Genomic DNA, 15,517 nt, shown 5'->3' with positions numbered 1-15,517 from the left:
CTCCAGCAGCGGTTGCACCAGTGCCAAGTACAGAGGTAATATAACCTCTCTCAATATTATGATTATACATGTTAGAATCCCTGTCATATAGGGCATAGCTCCCCTCTTGTGCCTCCTTCGGGCCAAGTGTTGTGCTGCAGGTGTTCCCTGCCTCAGTTTCCTCCTGTGGGATTCATGTGACTCAGGCTTCCAGAGGGGACATGCACAGAGTTTAGTTGTTGCTGTAACAAACGTTGAAGCGGGAGGATTCCAGAGCCTGGCCTCTAGCCTGAGTCTGAAGATCTAAATTGTAGCTAAACAGCCCCATAGCCTCAGGCCTGTGAGTCTAAATCAGATGACATGGACCAGCTGTGGGTATTTAATTGCAGTGTAGACATGCCTGCTGAGTCTGGCATAGAGCACTGACTCCCAGGCTATTTTCTTGGGGTCCTTCCACAAGAGCCCAACTTGTTCCTTATGGTTTTTCTCAAACTGAGGTCTCTCAGACCTGTTAAAAACATCACCCAGCTGATCAGGACCAGCTGCTGCTGATGGGGTAGCTAATCTGGACAGGTCTGGCTGAGTTCAGCTACCCTTAAAGGGCCAGCCAATTTATGACAATCACATGATGACCACAGTGTTTGTGCTGGGGGTTCATGTTTAACAGATTACCCACTGTGACTTGATTCCTCAGCCCTAAATCTTTTTCAGAGTCATTACTTCCCATGACAGATTCTTCCATGCTCTAAACGTGGTCTCCATTCTTTGTTCCTAGATGGATCATAGAATCATAGAAGATTAGGGTTGGAAGAGACCTCAGGAGGTCATCTAGTCCAATCCCCAGCTCAAAGCAAGACCAACACCAACTAAATCATCGCAGCCAGGGTTTTGTCAAGCTGGGCCTTAAAAACCTCTAAGGATGGAGATTCCACCACCTCCCTAGGCAGGGGTGAAAAAACTTAAAGGACTTACTGGTACTCCGGAGTCCTGAGTAGGGGGCATGGCCTCGACCGGAAGAAGCGGGCCGGGCCCTTTAAATCAAGATTTAAAGGTCCCAAGGCTCCAGCTGCAGCTGGGAGACCCCGAGGCCTTTAAATCACCCCCAGAACTACCAGCTGCAGAGGCGGCTGGGAGCCCTGGGGCTCAGGGGCGATTTAAAGGGCCCCGGGCTCTGGCTACCGCACTGCCAACACTACCCCAGGGGCTCCGGCAGCGGGGCTCGGACAGCGCTTTAAAGGCCCCAGGGCTCCCCGCAGCTGCCGGAGCCCCAGGCCCTTTAAAGCGCCCCCAGAGCCTTGCTGCCGGAGCCCCTGGGGTAGCGGAGGCAGGGCTTTGGTGGCTCGTTAAAGGGTCTCGGGCTCCGGCAGCTGCAGGGAGCCCTGGGACCTTTAAAGCGCCAGCCTGGAGAAGCCGGTCTGGTCTGACACGCCATAGCGGCTCTTGCTTTCACCTCTGTCCCTAGGTAACCCATTCCAGTGCCTCACCACCCTGTTAGTAAAATAGTATTTCCTGATATCCAACCTAGACCTCCCCCACTGCAACTTGAGATCTTTGCTTCTTGTTCTGTCATGATGACCATACACGTGGCTGCACTGTTTGCTTTCACCCATTTTACTGACTGATCCAGAGCGCTCTGTAGCAATGACCAACAGAGGAGGACAATATTGGAAAGCAGATATTGAAAAAGCGAAGCTGTGCTCAAAGCCAATTTACAGAGTAGACAAAAGTCACAGTCTGTCTAGGTCAGGATAGAGCAGGCAAAAGCCGAGGCCTCGGAGGCTCCAGCACATACTATATTTAGCAGCAGCCTCTAAATATAACAAGACTTTAGAGGGGATTAGAAACTACAAAGGTCTGGCCTGGAGGAAAAAATACTAGCAATTGCGTTAAATTGACAATTGTGCCAAATATCTGTGGATTGTGACAGTGCACAAAATAATAAAAGGAGACCTACAGATAGCATCTTCTTGGAATCTTAATATTTAAGAGTCTAGCTTTCTGAAAGCCACAAGCAGGCTTTCTTGAGCCAGCAGTATACCACCTATTTACGAAAAAAGAAAAGGAGTACTTGTTGCACCTTAGAGACTAACCAATTTATTTGAGCATAAGCTTTCGTGAGCTACAGCTCACTTCATCGGATGCATACTGTGGAAAGTGTAGAATATCTTTTCATACACACAAAGCATGAAAAAATCCCTCCCCCCACCCCACTCTCCTGCTGGTAATAGCTTATCTAAAGTGATCACTCTCCTTACAATGTGTATGATAATCATGCTTTGTATGTATAAAAAGATCTTCTACACTTTCCACAGTATGCATCCGATGATGTGAGCTGTAGCTCACGAAAGCTTATGCTCAAATAAACTGGTTAGTCTCTAAGGTGCCACAAGTCCTCCTTTTCTTTTTGCGAATACAGACTAACAGGGCTGCTACTCTGACACCTATTTACGATGTATGATGCTAATTAACAAATATAACTGCTGTGCACACCACCACCTACCTGTTTTATGGCAGTTAAGCAGCTCTACTGAAAAAAGAGGTGGGACACACCCTCTGCAGGAAGATGCCTATTGGACAAAGCACACCAACAAAGGGAAATTACGGTGAAAAGTCTCATTCCCTGGGAGCCTGATGTTTGAGTTTAGCGTTAAAGGCCCATTTTATGCTGCGAGGCGGATTGCGCCATGGGTTGTAATCAGCGAGTAGTAACACAACGCCTGGCAGGCAATGGGGCGCTATGGGAACGCCAGCAGCATGGCCCAACAAGCAAGCGACCAGGCCGTGCTGCGTCCCGGGGAACAGGAGGTGCACGCGGAGTGTCCCGTGAGCGCTCGGGCAGCCCCGCTAACTGCCCCGCTCCCGGGGGCAGGGGCAGCCTGTTTCTGTGCAGACTAGCTGGCCCGGGCAGGCTCCGCGCAGCAGGCGCTGTGCACACGGGTGGGTGGGGAGCTTGCGCGAACCGACTCCCGGGGGAGAACGAGGATTCCCTCCGCTTGGGGCAGGGCCCCGGGCGCACCCCTAAGCCCCTCGCCGTCACGGCTCCCGCCGCCGCCCCGCCGAGCCCCCGCCCTTGCGCAGCCCGGCACCTGCCCCCTCCCAGCGCCTGCAGTCCCGCCCCGGGGCGGCCGCCCTCCCGCGCGGCCTCGCCGCTACCTGCAGCGCGGGGGCAACTCTGCACCCCACGCGTCTGCCCCCCATGAGCTAGGCCAGCCCCGACGGCCGCCGCAACTCGCCCGCCCACTGCAGCAGCAGCCGCTGCTCTCCCCGCCCCGGCCTCGCCTCCTCACCCGCCCGCTGGAGCCGCCGCCGCCGCCGTTCCCCGGGGCCCAGGCGGGCACAGCCCGGCCGGCGGGGCAGAGGGAGTCGGTGGGCCGCGGAGAGACCGGAGGGGCCGCGGCAGGGGCGGGCACCGTGGGGGAGCGGCGCTCTCCGCCTCCCGGAGGCGGGTCGGCGGTGACAGCTGGAGAGCATGGGCGGGGCCCGAGCCGGCCTCTAGGTACAGACCCTGGGCGGTGCGGCGCCGCCTGCTCCCCGGCTGCATCCAGACGGCGCCGTGGCCGCAGCGGCAGGTTCCTCCGGGGGCCGCGTCCCAGCGAGCTCGTAGGAATCCCCGCGGGCAGCTGGCTCCGCTGCGGCGCTGGTGAGCACCTCGGGGCGGGGTGTGTGAGCCGGGGAGGAGGTAAGGGGCGAAGGATGCTGTTGCTGAGCACGGAGCCTTGGATGGCGTGGGGCGAGTGGGTACCAAGTGCCGCCCTGGGGGAGTGGGCACGGCCGGGCTGTGTGCCAGGCTGCTCCTTTCTACTCTTCCCCTTCTGTAGCCCATTGCGAGTGGGGGCCCCCTTTCCCCGCCCACCCTTCTGACCCCTGGGAGCTGGACCCGGCGCCGGGACCCCCGGCCCTGCTGCGTGGGGTGCAGTAAGTTGCGCTGCCGCCTCCAGCACCGCCGTGTGCAGAGCCGTGGGGATCCACCCTGCTGCATCCATTCCCGGGGCTGCTGCTCACTGCGGAAAACTGCCTCCTAACTCCCCCAACCTCTCCCACTCAGGAGGATGTGGGGTGGGCGCCGATGCTAGCCCTTCAGATGCTCAATCTGATGCAGGATGGTCTCGCTGTCCGGCTGATTGTGGTCTCCACCCCTCTGCAACTCTGGAGCAGCCATCAGACGAGCTGGGGTGGGGCTGGGGAGCGCCTTGGTTAAAAAGGATTTCATCGCTCCTTAGGTGCTATTGTCCACTCGTTTAAAGTGGCGGTGGGGGCCTCACTAACAAACTCTCCAGATGAGATCGGGTAAAGCCCCTCTGCTCCCTTCACTGCTGGGTTCTGCTGGAGCGGGAGCGGGCATGAATGAGGCTGAGCTATCCATCTCATACCTTCAGCGTGGGGGTGGGACAGCTCCTTGGAGCTCAGATCAAATGTATGTCTGTATATCCATCCCTCTGTATTTTTAGGGTTTCTATTTTGTTTATTTCCTTTTTTTTATTGGTATTACTTGACACCAAATTTTGCTTTCCTTGATTTCAATGGGGACTATTCATTTGAGAGAGGTCAACAGGATTTGGACCCAAAACTGCAAGCCCTACAAGCATGGAATTCCCCCTGAAGTAGATAAGAGGCCTGCACTTAGAGGATTTGCAGGATAAGGCCTTTATTTATGCAAGGTGTTCAGAGGGTGATGGGGCTCCTAATAAACATTATTTATATAATGTACTTGCTTAAAAGCACACAAGTGGTTGTCTTCAATGTCCTTTTCTGTGTCAACATTTAAAAAACAAACTGTTCTGGCGATTTGGATGAGTAGTCTGCACATTTATTTTCAATGTAATTCCTGTTTGTTGGCCTGTCTATATATCTTTAATGACTGGCTGAGATTTGAGAACTGTTTTTTCTCCCCCCTCTCCCCCCCCCCTTCACGTGGTCACCACAAACAGCCTTCAGATTTTACGTCTCTGCAACTGCATGGAGCTCAGTGGAGAAGAAGGGGTTTATTTTTGATTAAAAAGGGAAGTGAAGGAGGGTATAATTTCAACCAGCAAACATGCAGTGTTTTTTGATTATCATGCTGCTAAATATTTACAGTTTAATTATCACATTTATCATCCAACCATACATCATTAGTCCCTTAAATGATTCAAACTGATTCAAATGTAACTTGTTGCCTGCAAATAAAAAAACGCTATCAATGTAAAACAAATAACTCTCTCCCCACCCCAAATCCCTAATAAAACTGATTTTCAAAATGAGTAATTGTGTAAAATGTGTCCAGTGACCTTTATGGCTGGGAAGAAAATTAATTCCACTTCCTTTCAAGATTCCTTTTCTTTTGTGACTTTCCCTCACAGAGATCATTATCACGTTCTTAGGCCTTGCTCCTGCAAATATGCATGTATGTATCCTTTTTACATGATATTGAGATTACTGATCTACTGTTACTATATACATGTATGTTTGCAGGAGCCGTGTTTCTGCTTTGACTTCCGCACATATTAGGTGGTAAAGACAGAAATTGCATTTCATGGTTTGCTCGAGTGGAGTGGTGAGTTGAGGAGCTAAAGGGGACAAAAGTATGCAGGGATGCTGGGACTGTGCAAGGGGGCATACTGAGTATATAATACATGCATGTATTGACTGCCATCTATGCGAATATATATCAATGTTGATTATATAATTTAGTGGGGCCTTAGCACAAAAAATCTTTAACTTTGAGGTAAGGTTGATACATTGCATAGCTTTCCAGTGCAGACTCTAAAAAACAAGGAAATAAGCAAAGTCATTCAATGCCCGACCTATGCTTTACTCATCATTTTCCCTTCTCATCTTCCATTATCTCTGTCCACCCATAATCCACCATCATTCTGAACAACTAACAGCAGCCTTAATTCCAGACATACATAACATACACCAATGGCCACAAATGTGCAGATTTCAACCCTAATTTTTACATTAAAAATTAATACTAAATGTAGGACAATCATTAACCTACATCATCCACTCATATAAGTTTTCCCAAACAATACAGAAAAACATATCTCAAACCCATCATTACCTAACTCACTCTCCCACCCCAGTAAAACCATCCCAGAGCTATGCATGATGTAAGGAAGTGATACCAACCGAATATTTTTCCAAGGTAGAGCAGATTTTTTGTGAGAGAAATTTTTTCTTTGAAAAATGACCTCTTTTCAGAAATGAAAAAATTTGAAAAAAAAAGGTGCTCTCTTTCAATTTTTTAAAAATTTTCAAAACTTTTTATTTTGAAAAACTATTATGAAAACCTAGTTCCTGGTAAATGGAGAATTTCTTTAATGATTTCAACTAAAAATGCCATGGGGAAAAAATGAATACATTCTGAATTCTGAAAAACAGAAACAACATAATATTTTCTGTTTATGTGAATGTGTGTATTTTGGAGTTTTTAACCCACTGTATTCCAGGGACAGATATGTCCTCAGTCGCTGGAGGCTTTGTGTGAATTATGGTGAATTTTGGAAAAAATTTAGCATGAATATCTTAATTCAAGACTTTTGAAGGCTCCTGTAGCTCAGTTCCTCACCTAAAGTCCTACATCATCTCCCTTTACTGGGACCTATGGTTTAAGCGAAGGGGAAGCACACAGAGTTCTCTTACCCCTGTTGCTGTGTTCAGGGACAGGTCTGAAAATCCATTCTCTTAATATTCTGGAGCATGGGGTTCTTTTCCCTTTATGAGATGAGATGGGAAAATTTTGGCACAGAACTCTTCTTATACCTGGGTCCCCTATCTCTCCCCCAATCTAGAGGTAATGTATTTCTCCCCACAACCTTCTCTGAATTCGACGTACTCTTTTATTAATATGGTATGTGTGTAGTTTTTACATATATAAACACCCAAAGAATTTTGGGAGGCACCTGCCTGCAGGTGAGTTTGGAGTATGTTCTGATAAGCTGGGGTTCTACCTGGCTGTGGGCGTGTGGAGGGGCTTGGAGAAGGCACTTTGAAATCAGGAATAGAGAGTGAAAGGTTATCTTGTCTGGTGTTTGATGCTTGGTTTTGCTACTTTTGAGCCTATCACTATATAGTCAGAGTGCATTTTGTTAATTGTTCACAATGTCTCTATAATATGATAAGAGAGACTTTGTGGAGGGGAATTTTTTTGAAATTAAGGGGAAAAAAAACACAGTTGGGCCTTATGGCAACCACTAATTTATCTACCTCCCCATCCTTTGGCTTTGTGGAGGGATTTTGTTAAATATATGTAGATTTTTTTTTTAAATGTTCCACTATATTTACTTGGGTTTCTCCTGATTCACTGAAACTACATTTCTGAGGTTAGGAGCCTGGAAAGATTAGCAAAGGATATGTGACCTAAAGGAATACGTAAGGGGCCTTTAGAAACTATGAATAAACAAATTGCTAGTTTGGGTGAGCTTCATTTCCTTCAGGTAGTATAATCCACAGTGTCTTTGTTTGTTAGTTCAGTCTAATGGTGGGGAATGGTTTGGGAATGGGAAAATGGGAAGGAAGTTTGGGAATGGGAAAAATGAAAGAAGTTCCCTGGCATTACAGGCTTATTTTTTATTTTTATTTTTATTTTTCTGCTGGGGTAGCTGGTGTGAAATGCTAGCAGCAAAACTAATTTGGTCTTTTTTTCCTATTAAGATCTGGTACTATCGATTCAACATTTTTTTTTTTCTGGAGGTGAAACTCTGATTAATCAATCATGTAACGGTTAAAAGAGACAAGCTATCTGCATGGTCATCTCAGTGTGAACCTCTTTCAGGTGTTGCTAACTGCAGCCCCAATTACTGTGCAGGGCTCTGTTGTTGCAGCTCATTGCAGGATCAACTCAGCAACTCTCTTGTTTGCTTTGTGAAGTTTTCTCCTGTCTCACTCTTTTTCACTTTCTTTCAGGCTGTTTTAGCAATCTTTTGCCTAAGCTACAATTTCCCAAGTTAAAAACTCATGTATGTGTCATATTTCCTCATGTATGTGTCATATGTCAAAGTGCCATTTGAATTCAGCCATAGTCCCCCTTTACCTCTTGAGTATCTTGGAGCCACTCTAAAAAGGTATTGGCTGTCAAATATTTTCAGTCACCCTTGTTTTATTTTAGCTGTCACCTCTTTGTTCTGTACGGAAGTGTCATTGTCAGTGTGACACTGCTGCATGTTATAGTTTCACTTTTGCTTTAGTTTGAATTTTCAGCATGTGCTGAAAAGGAAATACATTGTCTTCTGGGAATATCCTTTATAGGATGCACTTATGTTACTTCTGTTAAACCTAATGGGAATTACATGTATACATTTTGAGCTTTAACTACTCCCCTCCTTGCTTTGATTTAGCTATTCAGGTAAGAATGAGGAACATTTTTTTTCCTTTCTGTGATATTTTGTTCTAGTATCTTGTCATCATCTTGTTTTAAAACAAAGCGACCTAGGTGGCAGCTTGCTGGCTCTGGAGACTGAATTCCTTTCCTTTATTCATATAATGGGAGCAAAACCAGGCAGCTATAGTGCAATCTTGTTCACACTTAGCTGTGTCCTGTAGTGGCCACATGTAGATGGAAGGGCGTTTCATTCTGTCCATTCATTTTGTTGAGATGTCCCAAGATGGTGACAATTGGAATGATTTTTTTATGTGGATTCCTATTGTGAGGTCACAATAACACTTCCTATATGCTGTCAGATGCTATTTAAATCCCTAGCTATCTGGGCTGGATTTGAACTGATGGGATAAAGGTGCAAGGTTCCCTATTCCTTTACAAATCCCCTATACCATCTTGTCTCACTCCTCACTAGCTCCTTTTTCTCCCCCACCCCCATTGCAGTGGAGTGGGAAATAGTTTCCCTTTCACCTTGAATCTAAACAAATACATATAGGTGGGTATGATGGGTCTATTATTTTTCTGATACTGTGACACTTTCTTCATTTAATCCTTTTTGCCTTCCCTGTGTGTGAAACTGCACTTCGAAGTCCATCCCGTAGGGTGGAGGGATGTAGCTGCGATGGTGATATTGCTGCAGGACTGCTTCCTTAAACTGATTGCTGAGGTGTTGGAAGATGATGCTGTGACTATGAGGCAAACCCTCCTCTAGAGGTGAAGAGCATCACTCTTATAGTGCTTCCAGCCTGCACAGATGCCACTTAACAGATGCACATTGGAAAACATAATCCCAGCTATACATATAAAATGATGGGGTCTAAATTAGCTGTTACCACTCAAGAGACAGATCTTGGAGTCACTGTGGATAATTCTCTGAACACATCCACTCAATGTGCAGCGGCAGTCAAAAAAGCGAACAGAATGTTGGAAATCATTAAGAAAGGGAGAGATAATAAGGCAGAAAATATTATATTGCCTCTACATACATCCATGACACGCCCACATCTTGAATACTGCTTGCAGATGTGATCTCCCCATCTCAAAAAAGATACATTGGAATTGGAAAAGGTTCAGAAAAGGGCAACAAAAATGATTAGGGGTATGGAACGGCTTCCGTATGAGGAGAGATTAATAAGACTGGGACATTGCAGCTTGGAAAAGAGATGACTAAGTGGGGATATGACTGAGATCTACAAAATTATGTCTGGCATGGAGAAAGTAAATAAGGATGTGTTATTTACTACTTCTCATAACAAGAAACTAGGGGTCACCTAATGAAATTAATAGGCAGGTGGTTTAAAACAAACAAAAGGAAGTATTTTTTCACACAATGCAAAGTCAACCTGTGGAACTCTTTGCCAGAGGATGTTGTGAAGGCCAAGACTTATAACAGGGTTCAAAAAAGAACTAGATAAATTCATGGAGGATAGGTCCATCAATGGCTATTAGCCAGGATGAGCAGGGATGGTGTCCCTAGCTTCTGTTGGCCAGAAGATAGGAATGAGCGACAGGGAATGGATCACTTGATGATTACCTGTTCATTCCCTCTGGGGCACTTGGCATTAGCCACTGTCGGAAGACAGGATATTGGGCTAGATGGACCTTTGGTCTGACCCAGTATGGCCGTTCTTATGTTCTTAACTGCATCTTGACATTTTCATTGGAACAGATCCTGTCTTCATCTTTCATTAACAGCTGGGTGGCACTGGCTTGATGTAGACTTTGTTATAACTCTTTTTTCTTCTTGACTGGATTCCATCCAAATACATTGCAGATCTTTCTTTCATAAAGAAGAATCCATTCACATGCGATCTCTCTCCCATTCCTTGACTTTTTATTTAAATCAGAAGTGCATTCTATCCTAGTTGTACATATTAGGTCTCATGAGAATTGCTTTAAGAAAGGTAAGTGCAAACTGAATTTCACTATGGGAAGCTAAGAGCATTCAGTGGACCAACATGAATGATAGACTTAGAGAAGCTGACTCGCTGAATCTATTCAACATAATCCCTTAACTTTTGCTTGGTACTTTGGCTACTACTGTATCACAGAGTTTATAATGTGTGGGGTGGTTTCAGAGTAAAGAGTAAACTTTATTTTTTTTACTTTCAATAGTGTAAATGTTGTCCAGTGTTTTAGTCCTCCATCTCTTGACCAATATATTTATTATTATGATTAATATTTATTTATGTGAATGTGTTTTGTCTTTCTCCACTTAACACACACTTTATTTGTCTCTCTTTGCTAGTGAGGAAATATTTTTGTAGATTTAATTTTCCATATTTTTTTTGTCTGTTAAGAATGACAGATTCAGGGCTGTCATGAAGAATGTTAACAGCTTTGGGAACTTCAGTTTTACATTGGAATGTCAGAATTGGGGGGTGGTGGGGGAAAGAGGTTGTTCCACCTGGACTCCTATATACTTCCTGCTCCAGGAGAGTCAGGACTACGACTGGCTGAGAGGTGGAATGTGCCAAAGTGAGTGAAATTGTGAAGAATCTGGCTCTTAGACAGCAATGATGTGCAGTATTTTTCCCCCTGTAGTAAGTTACCTTATAGTTGTAGGGTATTATGCATGTTACTTTGTCTTTTCCTTGACTCCTTATACAGTCCCATTTTTTATTTTTGTGGATTTTCTGCATGGCGGCATTTCTCAGTGGTTATTTATTATGGCATCATACTAAATAGGAAGCTTTGACAGCCTCTGGTTTTTGTAGCAAGCTTGTAGGATTTCTTACTCTCAGTAGCATGCTACCTGAGGACTGCGTGGCCAATAGTCTTGCCTTTACATCAGTAGTCTCGCCTTGACATTAATAACAATAAAGAAAAAATACATTGGGAAAATTTCCTGGCATAACTGTAGCAAGAAAATTATTTTCTGCTCTCACTATTCCAGAATAACTCCCTCTTTGGACACGCTGCTCCTAAATAAAAGCATCTTTAATCCAGAATTTCAGAATAGTATGTCCACATGAGGGAGCTATTCCAGAACAGCTATAGTGGAACAGCTATCTCACTGTAGCTATGCCAGTTAATGTCCTTAAGCCTGAAGAGGTTCTGCGGGAAATGGATATGTTGGTGAGTGTGAGAGAAACACAGACTGGATGAGTGGTAAAAGAATGTGAGTGGAAAAAGGTAGGAGTAGGTGTCTGAGTCAGTAGCCTTGTTGACGAGGTGGGAAAATTTTGGCACAGAACTCTTCCTATTCATGGGTCCCCTTTCCTGTATAGACACGCCCTAGGATAAGAATCTACCCCCAATTTCTATACTTGCCCATTCTGAAGGTAATTTTCAATTGGTGAAATTCACCCTGGGCAGAGGACCTTATGTCCCACTTCAACCTTTAAAGGGCAAATACTATTCGAGCCCTGATCCAAAGCCCACTAAAATTCATGGGAGCCTAAGGGCCCTAAGGCTTTCATCCAACTTGAGCCTAAGGGGTGAATAAAGTGGTGCACAGAGCCTTCTTCCCAGAGTACCTTTTATCCAAAATGTTAAAATTTTAGATTGTGGAATACTTCTAACAGGGCTGCTAGGTATATCAACATATATATCCATCAAAACAACTGCTGTATGCCCAACTCACCAAAGGAGAAAGGAAACAAGGAGGCCAAAAGAAACGCTTTAAAGACACCCCCAAGGTAAACATCAAGAGGTGTGGCATCGACACCACACACTGGGAGGGAGACAGCAGCCCAGGATAGGGTTAACTGGTGAAGACTTGTCAGAGAGGGAATGTCCGCTTTTGAGGAAAATTGCTTTGCCCTGGTTGCAGGAAAAACACCAGAATAGAAAGGACTGACAACTGTCACGCAGCAATCATGGCCCAACCCTGTCTTCAAACACCACCTGCAATGTCTGCCAATGAGCCTGTGGCTCAAGGATCAGACTCCTCAGCCACCAAAGGACCCATGAAAAATAAAACCTGTGAAAGAAATCATCCTCGACCTTGAGGGATCACCGATGATATATACGTCATCAATGCTGGTCTTAGAGGGGCTCTGTCAAGTCAAAATTTGCATGTTCTTTAAACAAACAAACAAAACCAACACTTTGTATTTCTAACAACTGCTTAGATTGTTAAAAGTGAATGAATTTAAAGAATTCAAGTCTTCACTTATACATTTCATTCTCTGATTCTCCAATGCTAGAACAGTGTCACAGGCAATGCAGTACAATGTTTAAATCCAAACAAACAGTTTGCTTTGAATTAAAACCAAAAATCTTGATAACGTTTCTAACAATATTGAGCTGTTCAAGGCCCTTATTCTGCAGTTTGTTGTGGCTGGATTTTTTCATTTGTGTGGAGCCCTGTTGACTTTAGTCCTGTCATATACAATGAATCACAGGATCAGGGCCAAAATCTTTACTTTCAATAAGTGGAGAAACAATCCTGTAATTTGGGTTTATACACTCTGTTCCTCTCTTGATTCAGGCTGATGGGAATAGTAAACTATGTGCAGATACATTGTTTCATTCTCTGATGTCAGAAGAGTTTGATCTGCTTGGAATAATCACTGTAGAAGTATGTCAAGGAGACAAACCTGTCAGTCTGTTCCCCATAATACAGAAAACACAGTTCTGAAAACTGGTGCTCATTGCACATATTGGCATGCAGGAAGAAAACAAATTCTTTTGTCAGCTTTCATATGAAACATTGGTCTAGCAGGAGAATGCCTTGTGCCTCATGTTGATACTATAGGTATGTACAGTATGAGCTCTTTCTTGTCTTTGCATTTTATAGCTATCACTTGTAAAGTTTTCTTTTTGAGAAAAAGAACTTGTTCAGATGCTTTCCCCCTCACCCCCAGGGTAATCTGCTTTTATTTTCACAGTAGCTTTAATAAAAAAAAATTCCTCCTACATAACCTGCTTTTTCATTCACTGCAGTTCTCTTCCTCTTCACTCATGATAAATATCAGCCTCCTGTGTCAAATGCAGTTAAGCCTTTTCCAGTATGTAGTGCAGTGTGAGTTTTCTCTGTTTATATAATGTACACTTTCTCCACTTCTCCTCCAATGAGATTCAGTTAGTCTTATACGGACAGTGACACAGATGTTTGGGGGTAGGGTGGAGAATCATAATGATTATAAGAATTTATGTGATGTGACTGTAATAATCTTATACTGATTTATATTTGTATTCAGATTACACTACATGGCCATAACTTCATATTTATTTAAATGTGCAGTTTTTATTACTGTTAACAAACATGCTTTTTTTGGTCTTTCTGAATTCAATGTAATCTTTGTATATGAAGATATCAGGTTGGATATTATATAATTAGCAGATACCATGCCATGTCTTTGTTTTAATGGAATTTTTCTAAGTGTGGTTACAGCTGGAAAAGTGACCCTAAAAACTGTATCACTTTTCTCATGGTATCTGACCTATGTGTGTCCAAGTAATAGCAGTTTTCTTTAATAACAAACCTCTAATGTGCAAACTAGCAGGGCTTTCAGCTGTGCTCTTAGCATCAGGCCTCCATCACCCTTCTACCTTTGTTTCCATGGGAAAACACTCCATGGATAGACCCTTTTTGGGTTCTAAATGTATTGTGGTTCTTCCGTCTAGGGGGCTGGGGTGCAGACAAACTACAGAGGCCATGTAGGGGGATTAGAACATCTCTGCATGCTGTGGATCTACGTAGCAACACCCAGGAAGTGGGACTCATACATCCCTGGCTGTGTGGCTCCATTGTCTTGGATTGGGTGAGAAGAGATATGGCACATGCCAGTGCAGGCTAAAGTCTGCAGTAACGGCCGTGTTGGTACCCATAAAGGTGGGGAGGAGTCTGTCCTCCGCACCTATGGAGATCATAGAATCATAGAATATTAGGGTTGGAAGGGACCCCAGAAGGTCATCTAGTCCAACCCCCTGCTCGAAGCAGGACCAATTCCCAGTTAAATCATCCCAGCCAGGGCTTTGTCAAGCCTGACCTTAAAAACCTCTAAGGAAGGAGATTCTACCACCTCCCTAGGTAACGCATTCCAGTGTTTCACCACCCTCTTAGTGAAAAAGTTTTTCCTAATATCCAATCTAAACCTCCCCCACTGCAACTTGAGACCATTACTCCTCGTTCTGTCATCTGCTACCATTGAGAACAGTCTAGAGCCATCCTCTTTGGAACCCCCTTTCAGGTAGTTGAAAGCAGCTATCAAATCCCCCCTCATTCTTCTCTTCTGCAGGCTAAACAATCCCAGCTCCCTCAGCCTCTCCTCATAACTCATGTGTTCCAGTCCCCTAATCATTTTTGTTGCCCTTCGCTGAACTCTCTCCAATTTATCCACATCCTTCTTGAAGTGTGGGGCCCAAAACTGGACACAGTACTCCAGATGAGGCCTCACCAATGTCGAATAGAGGGGAACGATCACGTCCCTCGATCTGCTCGCTGTGCCCCTACTTATACATCCCAAAATGCCATTGGCCTTCTTGGCAACAAGGGCACACTGCTGACTCATATCCAGCTTCTCGTCCACTGTCACCCCTAGGTCCTTTTCCGCAGAACTGCTGCCTAGCCATTCGGTCCCTAGTCTGTAGCTGTGCATTGGGTTCTTCCGTCCTAAGTGCAGGACCCTGCACTTATCCTTATTGAACCTCATCAGTTTTCTTTTGGCCCAATCCTCCAATTTGTCTAGGTCCTTCTGTATCCTATCCCTCCCCTCCAGCGTATCTACCACTCCTCCCAGTTTAGTATCATCCGCAAATTTGCTGAGAGTGCAATCCACACCATCCTCCAGATCATTTATGAAGATATTGAACAAAACCGGCCCCTGGACCGACCTTTGGGGCACTCCACTTGATACCGGCTGCCAACTAGACATGGAGCCATTGATCACTACCCGTTGAGCCCGACAATCTAGCCAGCTTTCTACCCACCTTAGAGTGCATTCATCCAGCCCATACTTCCTTAACTTGCTGACAAGAATACTGTGGGAGACCGTGTCAAAAGCTTTGCTAAAGTCAAGAAACAATACATCCACTGCTTTCCCTTCATCCACAGAACCAGTAATCTCATTATAAAAGGCGATTAGATTAGTCAGGCATGACCTTCCCTTGGTGAATCCATGCTGGCTGTTCCTGATCACTTTCCTCTCATGCAAGTGCTTCAGGATTGATTCTTTGAGGACCTGCTCCATGATTTTTCCAGGGACTGAGGTGAGGCTGACTGGCCTGTAG

At 45.0% G+C, this 15,517-nt stretch overlaps 2 protein-coding genes across 12 annotated transcripts in view; one reads left to right on the top strand and one right to left on the bottom strand.

The window, feature by feature from the left end:
- LOC140910764 (uncharacterized) overlaps positions 1–3,977 on the bottom strand; it is a 39,363-nt gene extending 35,386 nt beyond the window's left edge. For 4 of the 5 annotated variants that reach the window (XR_012158727.2, XR_012158728.2, XM_073342551.2 and 1 more), the window contains exons 1-2: positions 3,267–3,977; positions 2,480–2,546 (exon numbers count right to left, since the gene is read on the bottom strand). Coding sequence is in view for 2 of the 5 variants with exons in the window: in XM_073342551.2 (XP_073198652.2) it covers positions 2,480–2,546; positions 3,267–3,962 (763 nt within the window). In the remaining 3 variants the exon portion in view is untranslated. The remainder of the gene's footprint in view (positions 1–2,479; positions 2,547–3,266) is intronic. The other variant, XR_012158729.2, reaches the window with a different exon arrangement.
- The window catches only part of JAKMIP1 (janus kinase and microtubule interacting protein 1), a 316,709-nt gene continuing 304,163 nt past the window's right edge, over positions 2,972–15,517 (top strand). For 4 of the 7 annotated variants that reach the window (XM_073342544.2, XM_073342542.2, XM_073342546.2 and 1 more), the window contains exon 1: positions 2,974–3,619. The gene's annotated coding sequence lies outside the window, so the exon portion shown is untranslated. Of the gene's footprint in view, positions 3,659–15,517 lie in introns of all 7 variants that reach the window. The other 3 variants (XM_073342545.2, XM_073342543.2, XM_073342549.2) reach the window with 2 other exon arrangements.

This window comes from Lepidochelys kempii, chromosome 4 (genome assembly GCF_965140285.1).
Source record: "Lepidochelys kempii isolate rLepKem1 chromosome 4, rLepKem1.hap1, whole genome shotgun sequence".
In the NCBI taxonomy this organism is placed as follows: domain Eukaryota; kingdom Metazoa; phylum Chordata; order Testudines; family Cheloniidae; genus Lepidochelys; species Lepidochelys kempii.
This window is presented reverse-complemented; position numbering and strand designations above follow the sequence as displayed.